General features: G+C 41.0%; 1 protein-coding gene across 2 annotated transcripts in view; it reads right to left on the bottom strand.

Annotated features, from left to right (window-relative positions):
* Positions 1 to 17,054, bottom strand: part of LOC143806863 (mucin-2-like) — a 101,024-nt gene that overhangs the window by 48,057 nt on the left and 35,913 nt on the right. For both annotated transcript variants that reach the window (XM_077287844.1, XM_077287845.1), the window contains exons 29-35: positions 16,316 to 16,360; positions 15,190 to 15,756; positions 10,932 to 11,327; positions 9,417 to 9,629; positions 8,398 to 8,775; positions 2,147 to 2,263; positions 1,299 to 1,688 (exon numbers count right to left, since the gene is read on the bottom strand). In XM_077287844.1, coding sequence (XP_077143959.1) covers positions 1,299 to 1,688; positions 2,147 to 2,263; positions 8,398 to 8,775; positions 9,417 to 9,629; positions 10,932 to 11,327; positions 15,190 to 15,756; positions 16,316 to 16,360 — 2,106 coding nt within the window. The remainder of the gene's footprint in view (positions 1 to 1,298; positions 1,689 to 2,146; positions 2,264 to 8,397; positions 8,776 to 9,416; positions 9,630 to 10,931; positions 11,328 to 15,189; positions 15,757 to 16,315; positions 16,361 to 17,054) is intronic.

Here is a 17,054-nt window from a genome sequence, read left to right as displayed (position 1 = left end):
ATAAGGGCAGAGCAGGACAGGAGCCTGACTGTGGACACCCAGCCATGGGAAGCTATATAAATGCCATACCCAGCTCAAAGAAAGGGAGCCAACACTCTTGTTTGTACTGAGTTAATTTATTAGCCAGTGTGAACATGCTCCTACACATTGCATGCAAACCAATTTATACTCCTGCTCTTTTTTTGGTTTTGTTGTAAGCTTAGTTGGACTCCAGTCCTGCTTTGCCCTTATTTACTTTGAGGTTTGTTTTTTTTACACATGGTAAACTTTTAATATTAGATTTAGTATAGGGCTATCCTGGTTTGGGTACACTTTTTCGTGATAGGATGTATTTTACATTTTTTTATATAAAGCAGTGTTTGATACATGTACTATGTTATTTACATGCACTATTACTCTTTATGTTTACGTACTTCTAGATGGGTTCTTGCTAATTTTTTTTCTATCTTAGATTTTGATGGTTACAGCGTGTTGTAGTGTGTGCAATTCATCTCTAGACTGTGCTGTTTGACCACCTTACTTTGTCTGTGTCAGTGCTTTACTGGAATCCTCCAGGTTGTGATGATAGACATTGCCGGGAATAACTGTTTTACTTGGAACTTTAAGCAGCCATTATCTTTGAGTGCTGATGATTCTGCTGAAAGCAGAAATCTGCAACAAGCTTAGCCTATGTTCACACATTGAGTTTTTGCAGCTTTTTTTATGCCAATTTTAAGCTGCATTTATGCTGTTTATAAAAAGCAGGTTTTGCTTAGCGTTTACTGCTGTTTTTTTGCTTAGTGTTTGCTACTTTTTTGGTGCGATTTTTAACTGTATTTTTTGTCAGGGTACATGTGTCTCTTGTGTATGCTGATAAAGTTTAGTGCATAAAAAAAAAAATCTGATTCAACTTCATCAAGTTTTGGCACCAAAAACACAGCAAAACCCGATACTTGAGTTTTTGCATCAATTTTTGCACCACCCATAGCTTTTAATGGGTTCAAAACGCTGCAAACACACTAAAAAAAAGCTAAAAGAAATGACATGCTGCATTTTGCCAAAACGTGCTCTTTGACAAAACAGTCAGAAAAAAAAACTGTGCATGAAATTTTTGAAATCTCATAGACTTTGCTTGTACTGCAGAAAATTTGCCTAAAAAAAGCTGTAAAACGCAACGTGTGAACATAGCTTTATTGTAAAAATAATTCCATCAGCCCAAGATAAAGAAATGTTTCTATATTAAATAGGTTAATAATATATTACAAACTTTAATATTTTCTTAGTGGATATTGAATATCATAAACCCACCCTTCCGTTACCTGCGGTTGTTGTTGTGCTCTCAGTTGTTGTAGTTGTTGTACTTGTAGCAGTGGTGATTTCAATGGTTGAAGATCGGCACCAATCGGGTAAAGGAGGTGGGCAGCATACACTGATCTGATAGTTGTAGCACACAGGCATGAACCCTGTCTGGTCTTTGTTCTTACAGATGAGCCCGGTGGAGACATCACATGTCAGTATCTGTCCCACCCGGTCTAGTGGTATATCTGGAAATTTTTCCGCTCTGCAGGAAATGTTTTCTGGCTTTTCACATAATGTGTGTCCTTCATTCCTGATGTTGTCAAAGGTCTCAAAATCCCCTCCATCGATTTCATATTCAGGATAACTCACATCGAACCACTCTGTCCACTCACATTCTTGGTTACAGTTGACTACAGAAATAAGGAGACATTTTATACTGAAACAGTCAATTAAATATTTAAATAAATCTAAAAATAACGTTAATGTCTGTCTGTTCATAAGAGGTATGATCTAAAATATAAATTCAGGCCATATTGGTTTCGAATTTAGAGATTTGGAGGTATCAGCAGAGAGACATTTTGCAATCTGCCTAATGCTCAAAGTGGCAACTCCTTTATGATCTCAGAGTCATCTCCCTGACTTCTATTGATCAATTTAATTGCACTTGTGTGATAGAGGAGTAGAAGCCTTGATAGAAGCCAGGAGAAGAATGCTGGAGGCTCCAGCAGAGAGGCAAAAAAGCTATTTGATTTTGCAGAGAACATCAATATATCACAAAAAACTTGAAGCTAAATTAGGATTTCTTCTAGACTATTGTTTGTTCTTTCTGTTTTAGTCTCTAATGGAAAGGTTTGCAAGTGTTACTTACCGGTTGGCGTTGGTCCTGTGGTCGTTACTGTTGATGGGGAAGTTGTCACACTAGTGGTAGTGGTGGGGCTCGTCGTTGTCTCTGATGTAGTTGATGTGGTAGTTGGAGTTGGAGGTTCTATGTGTTTAGAAGCAGAGTAGCAATTAGTAAGGGGAATGACACCACAGATTATTAATAAGAAAACAACGAACTGTGTTTTTTATAATGTTCTTGAGAATCAGACTTGTTATAGAGAACAGAATAAAAAAATCATATGTACATGACATACACTTTTTTGTTAGAGGATATAGAATAAAAGTATAGATTACTAGCCCCTTCATGACCTTGCCGTTTTTTGCAATTCTGACCAGTGTCCCTTTATGAGGTAATAACTCAGGAACGCTTCAACGGATCCTAGCGATTCTGAGATTGTTTTTTCGTGACATATTGGGCTTCATGTTTGTGGTAAATTTAGGTCGATAATTTCTGAGTTTATTTGTGAAAAAAACGGAAATTTGGCAAAAATTTTGAAAATTTCGCAATTTTCACATTTTGAATTTTTATTCTGTTAAACCAGAGAGTTATGTGACACAAAATAGTTAATAAATAACATTTCCCACATGTCTACTTTACATCAGCACAATTTTGGAAACAAATTTTTTTTTTGCTAGGAAGTTATTAGGGTTCAAATTTGACCAGTGATTTCTCATTTTTACAACAAAATTTACAAAACCATTTTTTTTAGGGACCACCTCACATTTGAAGTCAGTTTGAGGGTTCTATATGGCTGAAAATACCCAAAAGTGACACCATTCTAAAAACTGCACCCCTCAAGGTGCTCAAAACCACATTCAAGAAGTTTATTAACCCTTCAGGTGTTTCACAGCAGCAGAAGCAACATGGAAGTAAAAAATGAACATTTAACTTTTTAGTCACAAAAATGATATTTTAGCGAAAACTTTTTTATTTTCCCAAGGGTAAAAGGAGAAACTGGACCACGGACGTTGTTGTCCAATTTGTCCTGAGTACGCTGATACCTCATATGTGGGGTAAACCACTGTTTGGGCGCACGGCAGGGCTCGGAAGGGAAGGAGCGCCATTTGACTTTTTCAATGAAAAATTGGCTCCAATCTTTAGCGGACACCATGTCGCGTTTGGAGAGCCCCCGTGTGCCTAAACATTGGAGCTCCCCCACAAGTGACCCCATTTTGGAAACTAGACCCCCCAAGGAACTTATCTAGAAGCATAGTGAGCACTTTAAACCCCCAGGTGCTTCACAAATTGATCCGCAAAAATGAAAAAGTACTTTTTTTTCACACAAAATTTCTTTTAGCCTCAATTTTTTCATTTTCACATGGGCAACAGGATAAAATGGATCCTAAATTTTGTTGGGCAATTTCTCCTGAGTACACCAATACCTCACATGTGGGGGTAAACTACTGTTTGGGCACATGGTAAGGCTCGGAAGGGAAGGAGCGCCATTTGACTTTTTGAATGAAAAATTATCTCCATCGTTAGCGGACACCATGTCGCGTTTGGAAAGCCCCTGTGTGCCTAAACATTGGAGCTCCTCCACAAGTGACCCCATTTTGGAAACTAGACCCCCCAAGGAACTCATCTAGAGGCATAGTGAGCACTTTAAACCCCCAGGTGCTTCACAAATTGATCCGCAAAAATGAAAAAGTACTTTTTTTTCACACAAAATTTCTTTTAGCCTCAATTCTTTCATTTTCACATTGGCAACAGGATAAAATGGATCCTAAAATTTGTTGGGCAATTTCTCCTGAGTATGCCGATACCTCATATGTGGGGGTAAACCACTGTTTGGGTGCATGGCAAGGCTCGGAAGGGGAGGCGTGCCATTTGACTTTTTGAATGGAAAATTAGCTCCAATCGTTAGCGGACACCATGTCGCGTTTGGAGAGCCCCTGTGTGCCTAAACATTGGAGCTCCCCTACAAGTGACCCCATTTTGGAAACTAGACCCCCCAAGGAACTTATCTAGATGCATAGTGAGCACTTATAACCCCCAGGTGCTTCACAGAAGTTTATAACGCAGAGCTGTGAAAATAAAAAAATAATTTTTCTTTCCTCAAAAATGATTTTTAGCCCAGAATTTTTTATTTTCCCAAGGGTAATAGGAGAAATTGGACCCCAAATGTTGTTGTCCAGTTTGTCCTGAGTACGATGATACCCCATATGTGGGGGTAAACCACTGTTTGGGCGCACGGCAGGGCTCGGAAGGGAAGGCACGCCATTTGGCTTTTTGAATGGAAAATTAGCTCCAATCATTAGCGGACACCATGTCGCGTTTGGAGAGCCCCTGTGTGCCTAAACATTGGAGCTCCCGCACAAGTGACCCCATTTTGGAAACTAGACCTCCCAAGGAACTAATCTAGATGTGTGGTGAGCACTTTGAACCCCCAAGTGCTTCACAGAAGTTTATAACGCAGAGCCATGAAAATAAAAAATAATTTTTCTTTTCTCAAAAATGATTTTTTAGCCCACAATTTTTTATTTTCCCAAGGGTAATAGGAGAAATTGGACCCCAAAAGTTGTTTTCCAGTTTCTCCTGAGTACGATGATACCCCATATGTGGGGGTAAACCACTGTTTTGGCACACGTCGGGGTTCGGAAGGGAAGTAGTGACGTTTTGAAATGCAGACTTTGATGGAATGCTCTGCAGGCGTCAGGTTGCGTTTGCAGAGCCCCTGATGTGCCTAAACAGTAGGAACTCCCCACAATTGACTCCATTTTGGAAACTAGACCCCCAAGGGAACTTATCTAGATGTGTGGTGAGCACTTTGAACCCCCAAGTGCTTCAAAGAAGTTTATAACGCAGAGCCGTGAAAATAATAAATGTGTTTCCTTTCCTCAAAAATATTTTTTTAGCCCAGAATTTTTTATTTTTGCAAGAGTAACAGGAGAAATTGGACCCCAAAAGTTGTTGTCCAGTTTCTCCTGAGTACGCTGATACCCCATATGTGGGGGTAAACCACTGTTTGGGTACATGCCGGGGCTCGGAAGGGAAGTAGTGACGTTTTGGAATGCAGACTTTGATGGAATGGTCTGCGGGCATCATGTTACGTTTGCAGAGCCCCTGATATGCCTAAACAGTAGAAACCCCCCACAAGTGACCCCATTTTGGAAACTAGACCCCCCAAGGAACTTATCTAGATGTGTGGTGAGCACGTTCAACCCCCAAGTGCTTCACAGAAGTTTACAACGCAGAGCCATGAAAATAAAAAATCATTTTTCTTTCCTCAAAAAAGATGTTTTAGCAAGCAATTTTTTATTTTCACAAGGGTAACAGGAGAATTTGGACCCCAATATTTGTTGCCCAGTTTGTTGTGAGTACGCTGATACCCCATATGTGGGGGTAAACCACTGTTTGGGCACACGTCAGGGCTCGGAAGGGAAGTAGTGACATTTGAAATGCAGACTTTGATGGAATGGTCTGCGGGCGTCACATTGCATTTGCAGAGCCCCTGATGTGCCTAAACAGTAGAAACACCCCACAAGTGACCCCATTTTGGAAACTAGACCCCCGAAGGAACTTATCTAGATGTGTGGTGAGCACTTTCAACCCCCAAGTGCTTCACAGAAGTTTATAACGCAGAGCCGTGAAAATAAAAAATAATTGTTCTTTCCTCAAAAATTATGTTTTAGCAAGTAATTTTTTATTTTTGCAAGGGTAACAGGAGAAATTGGACCCCAACAGTTGTTGCCCAGTTTGTCCTGAGTACGCTGGTACCCCAAATGTGGGGATAAACCACTGTTTGGGCGCACGTCGGGGCTTGGAAGGGCGGGAGCACCATTTGACTTTTTGAACGCAAGATTGGCTGGAATCAATGGTGGCGCCATGTTGCGTTTGGAGACCCCTGATGTGCCTAAACAGTGGAAACCCCTCAATTCTAACTTCAACACTAACCCCAACACACCCCTAATCCTAATCCCAACTGTAGCCATAACCCTAATCACAACCCTAACCCCAACACACCCCTAACCACAACCCTAACCGCAACACAACCGTAACCCTAATTCCAACCCTAATCCTAACCCTAATCCCAACCGTAACCCTAATCCCAACCCTAACCACAACTGTAACCCCAACACACCCCTAACCCTATCCGTAACCCTAACCACAAGCCTATTCTTAACCCTATTTCCAACCCTAGCCCTAATTCCAACCCTAACCCTAAGGGTATGTGCCCACGTTGCGGATTCGTGTGAGATTTTTCCGCACGATTTTTGAAAAATCTGCAGGTAAAAGGCACTGCGTTTTGCCTGCGGATTTACAGCAGATTTCCAGTGTTTTTTTGTGCGGATTTCACCTGCGGATTCCTATTGAGGAACAGGTGTAAAACGCTGCGGAATCCGCACAAAGAATTGACATGCTGCGGAAAATACAATGCAGCGTTTCTGCACGGAATTTTCCGCACCATGGGCACAGCAGATTTGGTTTTCCTTAGGTGTACATGGTACTGTAAACCTGATGGAAAACTGCTTCGAATTCGCAGCGGCCAATCCGCTGCGGATCCGCGGCCAATCCGCTGCCAATCCGCTGCGGATCCGCGGCCAATCCGCTGCAGATCCGCGGCCAATCCGCTGCCGATCCGCTGCGGATCCGCGGCCAATCCGCTGCCGATCCGCTGCGGATCCGCGGCCGATCCGCTGCGGATCCGCTGCCGATCCGCGGCCGATCCGCTGCGGATCCGCGGCCGATCCGCTGCGGATCCGCTGCCGATCCGCGGCCGATCCGCGGCCGATCCGCGGTGGATCCGCGGCCGATCCGCTGCCGATCCGCTGCGGATCCGCGGCCGATCCGCGGCCGATCCGCTGCCGATCCGCTGCCGATCCGCTGCGGATCCGCGGCCGATCCGCTCTGTGTGCACATGCCATAACCCTACCCCTAACCCTAACCCTACCCGTAACCCTAACCCTACCCCTAACCCTACCCCTAGTTCTAACCCTAACCCTAGTGGAAAAAGAAAAAAAAATATTTTCTTTATTTTATTATTGTCCCTACCTATGGGGGTGATAAAGGGGGGGGTTTATTTATTATTTTTTTATTTTGATCGCTGTGGTAGAACCTACCACAGCGATCAAAATGTACCTGTAACGAATCTGCCAGCCTGCAGATTCTTTGGGCGCACTGAGCATGCGCCCGCCATCTTGGAAGATGGCGGCGCCCAGGGAGAAGACGGACCGACTTCGGGAGGATCGGTAAGTATGAGGGGGTGGTGGGGGGGTGGATCGGAGCACAGGGGGGGGGATCGGAGGACGGGGGGAGCGGACAGGAGCACGGGGAGCGGACAGGAGCACGGGGGAGCGAACAGGGGGACGGAGGGGGGTACCTGACAGAACGGAGGACTGGGGAGGAGATCGGGGGCGGTGGGGGGGGCCAGTACATGATTTCCAGCCATGGCAGATGCTATTGCAGCATCGGCCATGGCTGGATTGCAATATTTCACCATTTTCATAGGTGAAATATTGCAAATTGCTCTGATTGGCTGTTGCACTTTCAACAGCCAATCAGAGCGATCGTAGCCACGTGGGGGCAAAGCCACCCCCCCTAGGCTGAAGTACAACTCCCCCTCTCCCTGCAGATCGGGTAAAATAGGAATTAACCCTTTCACCCGATCTGCAGGGATGCGATCATTCCATGACGCCGCATAGGCGTCATGGGTCGGGAAGGGGCTAGTCATGCCGGAGCACTGTGTCACTCACACTAATTCTTATGGCTGAAAAGTAAATTTGTTTCTCAGGTTACAATTCTCTACCATGATTTGTCATTCTTTCTATCCTCACATATCCTTGGACTCCCACTGTGCAGGGAAATGCTTTGTGGTGTCATTCATATAAAATTACATTGCTGCAGTTGCTATACAGTCTGGTAAACATAGCAAGAGATGTAGATTAATAGCAACACTAATGCAGTGCTGTAACTCCTTCATTGTCCGGATTGGTGGGTGAGCCATACGTTTGATGTCTTACTATCATTTAGTAATGGCTCTTTTAGAATGTACAACAGCTGCTGGCTTATGCTACAAACTATAAAGGGCAGTCAGCTCATGGTGCTGTGTCAACTGTTACAGCATTTTTATATGTGTGTAGTTTAGATTTTACTGTTTTACCTCTTTACTTTGTGTAATTTCTTTACTATAATCCCTCATGTTAAGATGATGAAGATGATAGCTGCTGAAAGACCCAAGTATTTCACTTATTCTTCAGCAATGTTCATTGAATACTATAAACCCACCCTTACTTTACCTGGGGTTGGAGTTGTGTTCTTAGTTGTAGTTGTTGTAGTGGTGGGTTCAGAGGTTGAAGGTCGGCACCAATCGGGTAAAGGAGGTGGGCAGCATACACTGATCTGATAGTTGTGGCACACAGGCATGAACCCTGTCTGGTCTTTGTTGTTACAGATGAGCCCGGTGGAGACATCACATGTCAGTATCTGTCCCATCTGGTCTAGTGGTATATCTGGAACTTTTTCCACTCTGCAGGAGATGTTTTCTGGCTTCTCACACAATTTATGCCCTTCATTCCGGATGTTGTCAAAGGTCTCAAAATCCCCTCCATCGATTTCATATTTAGGATAACTCACATCAAACCACTCTGTCCACTCACATTCCAGGTTACAGACAACTACAGAAATAAGGAGACATTTTATACTGAGTCAATCAAATTTTGAAATATATCTAAAACTAATCTTAATGCCTGTGTTTCTAAGAGGTGTGATTTATAGTATAAATTCAGGTAATATTGGTTTCAAATTTAGAGATTTGGAGGTATCAGCATAGAGATATTTTGTAATCTGCCTAATGCTCAAAGCGGCAACTCCTTAAAGAACTCATCTCCCTGCCTTCTATTGATCAATTTAATTGCACTTGTGTGAAAGAGGAGAAGCCTCTCAGGACATCTCTATGGCCCAGAGCCTCTATCTTTAGGAATCCATGAGAAGAATGCTGGAGGCTCCAGCAGAAAGTCAAAAAACAAATGCCAGTCTAATGAAGAAAAGTAATTTTCAGATACAAGTTTAACCATAAAGTCTGCAGGAGATATTAAACTTGATAAAGGGATCTTAAGTCCTGGGTGACTTTCTGAACATGATCTGATAATATTGTGTTCATTAACAATATTCAACATCTCTTGACAGGAAAATCCAATTTGATTTTGTAGAGAACATCAATATATAACACAAATTAGCAGCAATGTTAGAAATTTCTTCTAGACTATTATTCGCTCTGTTTTAGTCTCTAACGGAAAGATGTGTAAGTGTTACTTACTGGTTGGAGTTGGTCCTGTGGTTGTTACTGTTGGTGGGGAAGTTGTTACACTAGTGGTAGTGGTGTGGCTTGTTGTTGTCGTCACTGATGTAGTTGATATGGTAGTTGGAGTTGTGCTCGTTACTATTGGTGGTGAAGTTGTCACACTCGGGGTAGTGGTGGGGCTCGTCGTTGTCTCTGATGTAGTTGATGTGGTAGTTGGAGTTGGAGGTTCTATGTGTTTAGAAGCAGAGTAGGAATTAATAAGAGGAATGACACTACAGATTATTAATAAGAAAACAATGAACTGTGTTCTGCAAAATGTTCTAGTGAATCAGATTTGTTATGCTGAAAATAATTAAAAACCATATGTGCATGACATACACTTTTTTGCTAGAGGATATAGAATAAAAATATAGACTATTAGTCATAAAAAAACACCAGTATACAGGCAGAGATGCTTACCTGTCCAAGGCCTCCAACAATTGCACTACCCAAGATGCGGCGGACCCAAGTAAAGATGGCAAATACACAGGTGCAATAATACCGATAAGGCAGCCAGCCTACAATCAGGAATTGGCCGCTTGGTGCACCTGTGCAAACAAATAGTCTGTATGTGGTGTGTTCACACAGGAATGCAAAGTATATGGCTCTAAGCCTATTAATGACGCCATGTAGCGGGCTCACCATAATGCATCCTGTGTGAACAGAGGCCACAGTGTACAGAGCCATCTAGGCTCAGCCGCACCCTGGAAAAATATACAGTGCACCAAAAACATAACAATGTATGCAAGGTATTGGTCAACCCTTGACGCGGGTTGGCAGCTTAAATATTGTGGCCATAATATCGACCAATACCTTGCATACATTGTTATGTTTTTGGTGCACTGTATATTTTTCCAGGGTGCCTTGGCCTTGGACAGGTAAGCATGTCTGCCTGTATACTGGTGTTTTTTTAGACTATTAGTCATGCCAGAGCACTGGGTCACTCACACTAACTCCTATGGCCCGAAAAGTAAATTTGTTTCTCAGGTTACACTTCTCTACCATGATTTGTCATTCTTTCTATTCTCACATATCCTTGGCCTCCCACTGTGGCTCCATACAAATAAAAGGATATTATTGCATTTGCTATACAGCCTGGTAAACATAGAAAGAGATGTAAATTAATAGCAACATTAATGTAGTGCTGTGACTCCTTCATTGTTCGGATTGGTGGGTGAGCCATAGGTTTGATCTCTTACTAATCATTTAATGATGGCTCCTATGCTGTAGAATATACAACAGCTGCTGGCTTATGCTAAAGACTTTATAGAGCAGTCAACCGATGGTGCTGTGTCAACTGTTACAGCATTTTGATATGTGTGTAGTTCCTCTTTAGATTTTACTATTTGATCTTCTTGCTTTGTTTGTGTAGGTTCCTTACGGTAATCCTTCAGTATAAGATGATGAAGATGATAGCTGCTGAAAGTCACCAGTATTTCAATTAGACTTCAACTATGTACATTGCATACTATAAACCCACCCTTACTTTACCTGGGGTTGGCGTTGTGCTCTCAGTTGTTGTAGTTGTTGTTGCAGTTGGTGTAGTGGTGGGTTCAGGGGTTGAAGGATTGCAGCATTCGGGTAAAGGAGGTGGGCAGCATACCCTGATCTGATAGTTGTAGCACACAGGCATGAACCCTGTCTGGTCTTTGTTGTAACAGATGAGCCCGGTGGAGACATCACATGTCAGTATCTGTCCAACCTGGTCTAGTGGTATATGTGGAAATTTTTCCGCTCTGCAGGAAATGTTTTCTGGCTTCTCACACAATGTGTGTCCTTCATTCCTGATGTTGTCAAAGGTCTCAAAATCCCCTCCATTAGCTCCATATTCAGGATAACTCACATCAAACCACTCTGTCCACTCACAATCCAGGTTACAGTTACAAGCTACAGAAATCAGGAGACATTTTTATACTTAAACGGTCAATAAAATATTCAATAAACTTATAGTTATAGAGCAGCATGATGTAGAAACTATATACTTACAGACTAATGTACTACATATGGTAACTTTTTCAATACATATTTTATGAGAACTTTCCATTTTATTATACTTATTAGTTCATATCTTGGTTTGAGTTTTCATGTATTTTGACACTTTGTATTTTTGTTTGTCATCATCACCCTAGAATGTGTCTTCTAACGCAAAATGTGATAAAATGCAAACGTTAATCTCAACATTTATTGAAAATGTAGTGTATTTTATGACATCTAATCAAATGGATTCTATAATTTCTTTAAAACTTAATCGGTGTAGATTTTTTTTGTAATTACAATTATTACATAACTTTTTTTAATGGAATCTTGGCTATTGTGGAGGATTGTTATAAGAGCATCTCTTGCCTTGCAGGACCCATCCTGCCCTGCATATCACAGACAACATTGAAAAGAGAAAGGCAATCCAGCTTCCAAATGTAATGCTACAAAAAATTCCTTTTGTTGTGATTCCCTTAAAAATTACATACATGTAAAAACATGTATGGATGAGGATATGAGGAGGAGATCATAAAAACTAAACACGTTTCGCATATAGGTCACATACTTAAACTTGGTCTGAGATACAACTATCTAAGGTAAGAGCCTAAATACTCATGTATTCAATTTATGTCGTGATGCCTAAATTAGGGAAAATTATTCACATAATTGGGAAAAGAAAACATGATTTTTTTTCTTTTTTTGTCCATGTCACAGACAACCCACTGATTTGAATGAACATTGTAAAAATGCAGAATTTCTCTTTTGGTGGCTCTCCAGGGAAAGTTTTTTAGGATTCAGGGGTAGAAGTCTCTGGAGGACATCTTTGATGTCCAGTAATAAAATAATAGACTTATTTATTAAGTCAAGCACTGTTCATGTGGGAACCTCTATCTTGACCAAACCATAAGGAGAATCCATCAGGTCTTCAGGGTTTTGTCACCTCAAATAGGCAATAGCTCTCTTCTGTAGCTTAAGCTAATAAGCCTGAATTAGGGTTCAGAGTAGTGAACTCATGAGCAAGTTGTCCCAACATCTTTGCCTGCACATATACTAATTTTTAAAGCAAAAACTCGTAACAGATTTCAACTGCTTATCAGACGTCAAAGTGGCTCTTGGCAAGCTGTTATGGAGAGGTAATTATGGGACATTTTGGACCGGGATATCCCTGAGAGATATCGGCTTTCCAAAACTCATGAGTCCCAAGTGACTTTGTAAATATGAACTGGTAATATTGTGTTTAGAGGGTCCTTTTGAGTGGAAAATGATGACCTATAATATTTGATCAAATTAGGATGATGCACGATGTTGTGCTACCAAAATTAAAATCCCTGCCAAGAGTTTTTATTCCATAACGCATTTCGACACCAAGCTGGCATATTTTTATTTTTTTTAAACTATTCATGCCCTGAAAAAAGGGGTATTTCAGTGTTGACCAACCCTTTATTATTTTTAGAATTTGTTTCAGCTTTTTAGCTGTAATGTGTAACAAAGATTTTTCTTTTCTTTGAAACTTTATAGATTTTTATTTTAAAATTTGGAATTTAACACTAAATTAAACTACAAATAAGTTCCCTAATTGTTTCAGTTATTTAAATGTATATTTATGGTCTCAGATTACTGTCCCTTATACATTTCTTTCTTTTGTTTTTAGCAGTTTTTTTAATATAATATGGTCCCCAAGAGGCACTGGGAGTCATTCATTATTTATTTTTTACTATTTTGTATCAGTCAACCTGAAACTGAAACATCCAGATACAGGGGAGAAAAGACTAATGTCTTGACATGATTCACTGTAGTAAAGAACAAGATGTGCACTCTCGCTGGTAATGGTGCAGACTGAACGTGGAGGAATCCTCCAAGGTATAGTCTCAAACATGAACAGTCGCACTCAACAAAGTATCTTCAGAGTGTTGTTTAGTCAAACAAGTGTTTTTTTTATTTTGAAGAACACCAACAATTTATATAGGAAAATCACCGCAGTGTTGCAAGGTAACGTTTCGACCCACAGGGTCTTTTTCAAACCTTACTTGTGGAGGTAGAAAATAAGAGGAGGGCAAAGTCCCTGGAGAGGTGCAGGAGTCCCGTTAGGGGCTGTCTGTGTGTAGTATCAGGTATCTGCGGTGGTGGTGTCTACCTCCACAAGTAAGGTTTGAAAAAGACCCTGTGGGTCGAAACGTTACCTTGCAACACTGCGGTGATTTTCCTATATAAATTGTTGGTGTTCTTCAAAATAAAAAAACCACTTGTTTGGCTAAATAACACTCTGAAGATATTTTGACATGATTCACTGTTAGACCTGACCACATGATAGTCGGATATTATGTAGGAGATGGCATTGCTTCTTTTATGCAATATATTATCTATTGATTATTATCTAAGCTGGAATAGAAAAGATAGTAGTAGTTATAAACTTGATGCATGGCACTGCTGGCGCTGCATGTGGCGCTGCATGGCGCTGCTTTCACACTAGCGTCGGCACAGGGCCGTCGCTATGCGTCGGCCCGACGTGCCGACGCGCGTTGTTAAAGAAATGCCCGATGTGGGCAGCGGAAGCAGTCTTACGATGCTTCCGCTGCCCCATTGTAAGGTCCGGGGAGGAGGGGGCAGAGTTTCGAAAATGGCGGACTCGACGAACAAAAAAACATTACATGTAACTTTTTTGGGGCCGACGGTCCGCCAAAACACGACGCAACTGTCGCACGATGGTTGTGACATGTGGCCATACGTCACAATGCGTCGCTAATGTAAGTCTATGGGGAAAAAACGCATCCTGCAGACAACTTTGCAGGATGCATTTTTTCTCCTAAACGACGCATTGCGACGTATACAAAACGACGCTAGTGTGAAAGTAGCCTAAAGCCCATGACTAAGCTTCTATTTACACACACAGATTGGCAGTACTAAACGACAGGTGATCAGTAAATATTTACTGATTGGTTGTTGTTTAAAAGTCTTTTCATAGGAGAACAGGAGAATTCACCGATGGGCCTCTCCGTAGGATTGGGCTTCCCACATGAACAGTGCTTGACTTAATACACTTCTTGCATAATTTATAGACAAAAACATCATCTCATAATTCATTTAACAATGTCCCAGTTTACTATATACACTATGGAGTATATAAATGAAGGTAAAGTGATATTACATGTAGGTAAACAGTGAGCTCCCCCTTATCAATGTTACAGGTGGTCCCCTGAAGCCCCAGTCCATCACTGATGTTTGGCACCCTGGGTTGAGTAAAAGGAGCCAGTAAGATGTCAGGGATGGATTACAATTTGACAAATGAAACTCCTAATTCACCACTAGTGATGAGCGAATATACTCGCTACTCGAGATTTCCCGAGCATGCTCGGGTGTCCTCCGAGTATTTTTTAGTGCTTGGAAATTTAGTTTTTATTGCCGCAGCTGAATGATTTACAGCTATTACCCAGCATAAGTGCATGTGGGGGTTGCCTGGTTGCTAGGGAATCCCCACATGTACTTATGCTGGCTAACAGATGTAAATCATTCAGCTGCGGCAATAAAAACTAAATTTCCAAGCACTAAAAAATACTTGGAGGACCCCCAAGCGTGCTTGGGGAATCTCGAGTAACGAGTATATTCGCTCATCACTATTAACCACTTTTCCCGTTTCTGCATTACTCCTCGTTTCATCTTGTCATTTTTATATGCTAAATGTGAAAGATAATTCCTTTAGAATCCATAACCATTTAAATTTCAGTAAATGCTTTGTCATCTATTTATTATGTTAACATTGAATTATATTTCTTACCTGTAGTTGTTTCTACTGGAATAGTGACTGTTGAAGGTGTAGTTGTTGGTGGAGTTGTTGTTGTTGTTGGTGGAGTTGTTGTTGGTGGAGTTGTTGCTGGTGGAGTTGTCGTCGGTGGGGTTGTTGTTGGAGGAGTTGTCGTTGATGGGGTTGTTGTTGAAGGAGTTGTCGTCAGTGGGGTTGTTGTTGGAGGAGTTGTTGTTGTGGTAGTAGATGTGGTAGTTGTAGTTGGTGTAGTTGTTGTGGGTTGAGCACACTCATAATCGCAACAATCCACTCTTATCTCATAGTTGTAGCAGTGTGACCAAAGACTGGTTTCACTGTTTTGGTCACTATTCCGGCAGACGAGTCCATAGGATACATTGCAATATACAACTTGTTTCAACTCCTCCAAGCTGACGTCAGGAGCATTTACCGCTCTGCATTGAATCTGCTCTGGGACTTGACAGAATTCATGATGCTTTCTTATCTCATCATATGTTTCATAATCACCACTTCCCAGATCAGTTCCTGGCTTGCTCACATCATACCATTCGGTCCATTGGCACACTTTTTCATAAACACAAGCTATAAGAAAGAACATGCGAGTTGCACAAAATATTGAAGCAATGTAGTAAATATTTAAAGAAAATTATATATAAATGGACATATGCTATTTTGCCAAAATGTTGTTTTTAACCTCATAAGGAAAAGGGAACAACAAGGTCCTTTGTTAGTAGCTTGAAAAAAACATATAAGATCTTCAAGTTCAACCTTTTATAATTACTTAACCTAATTTATCTAGAGGAAGGGAGCAAACACTGAAGTGGCTTAAGCCAATTTACTGCACCGTGAAAAAATTCCACTCTGACTCCTACAGGACCACCTATGTGTTGGGATATTCCATTCCCTGGACACCTATAATCAGGAGCATGAAGTAGCTTCAGTCTTTGGGCCAGTACCAGTCATAGCTAATTGCATGGCTGCACCAGAGTGGCTGGAATGACATTGGAGGGTCCAAGGTGCTTACAGATTTGTTTGACTGTAGAAGTTTATAGAAAACTATGTTTACTAAGTATCTAATTTAGTTTAAAAACATGCAATACTTCATATGTAATTATAAATTACATTAGTAGCAACTGCTTACTTGAAGATGGAGGTGGTGTTGATGTCAATGGAGTTGTGGTGATGACTGAAAAAAAGAAAGAAAGGAAAAAAGAAATATTGTTCTTATCTTCTCTTTAAAAATGTTAGTGAAAACTAGAAATTTCAAGCCAGCAAGAAACCCTTATCCTTCAAAGTATTATATTACATATTAGTTATAAACCATAAGACATTTATTGATATGTTGTGAAAAACCTCTGCAGAAAACTATTAAGACTATGTTCACATATCCTGTAGTCATTTCTGTTTTTGGATCCATTTTGGGACAAAACAGAAATATGAAAGTTCTAGGACCAGACCCTATTCTCCTTATTGGGAACGTAAGCATCACAAATGTTTTCTGTTGTGCCTCCTTTACTTTTGATATTAATTTTATGTCTGAAACTGAAAATGTAGTCTACACACCTTTTTGACCAGCCAAAAGAATGGTTGGGAAACTGATCCAGTTTTAACAATGAAGTCCAGGGGAAATTGATCATAACCAATGGCCGTCCTTTATACCATTGATTAACGGATCCGATTTGCTAGTAATGTACTTACCTTAAACAGTAGAACTATACCAGTCAAGCCGGATCTGTTACAAATGGGCCAGAACCTAATGCAAACCGGAAACTACAGTGTCCATTTTTCAACGAATCCGCTCAAAAACGGAAACTTTGTTTTCCATTTTGTATCCCCTCTTGATAATTATGTTACAGATCTATTTTGTTGTTTTTGTATTG

The sequence above is a fragment of the Ranitomeya variabilis genome, chromosome 2, assembly GCF_051348905.1.
Source record: "Ranitomeya variabilis isolate aRanVar5 chromosome 2, aRanVar5.hap1, whole genome shotgun sequence".
Lineage (NCBI taxonomy): Eukaryota > Metazoa > Chordata > Amphibia > Anura > Dendrobatidae > Ranitomeya > Ranitomeya variabilis.
This window is presented reverse-complemented; position numbering and strand designations above follow the sequence as displayed.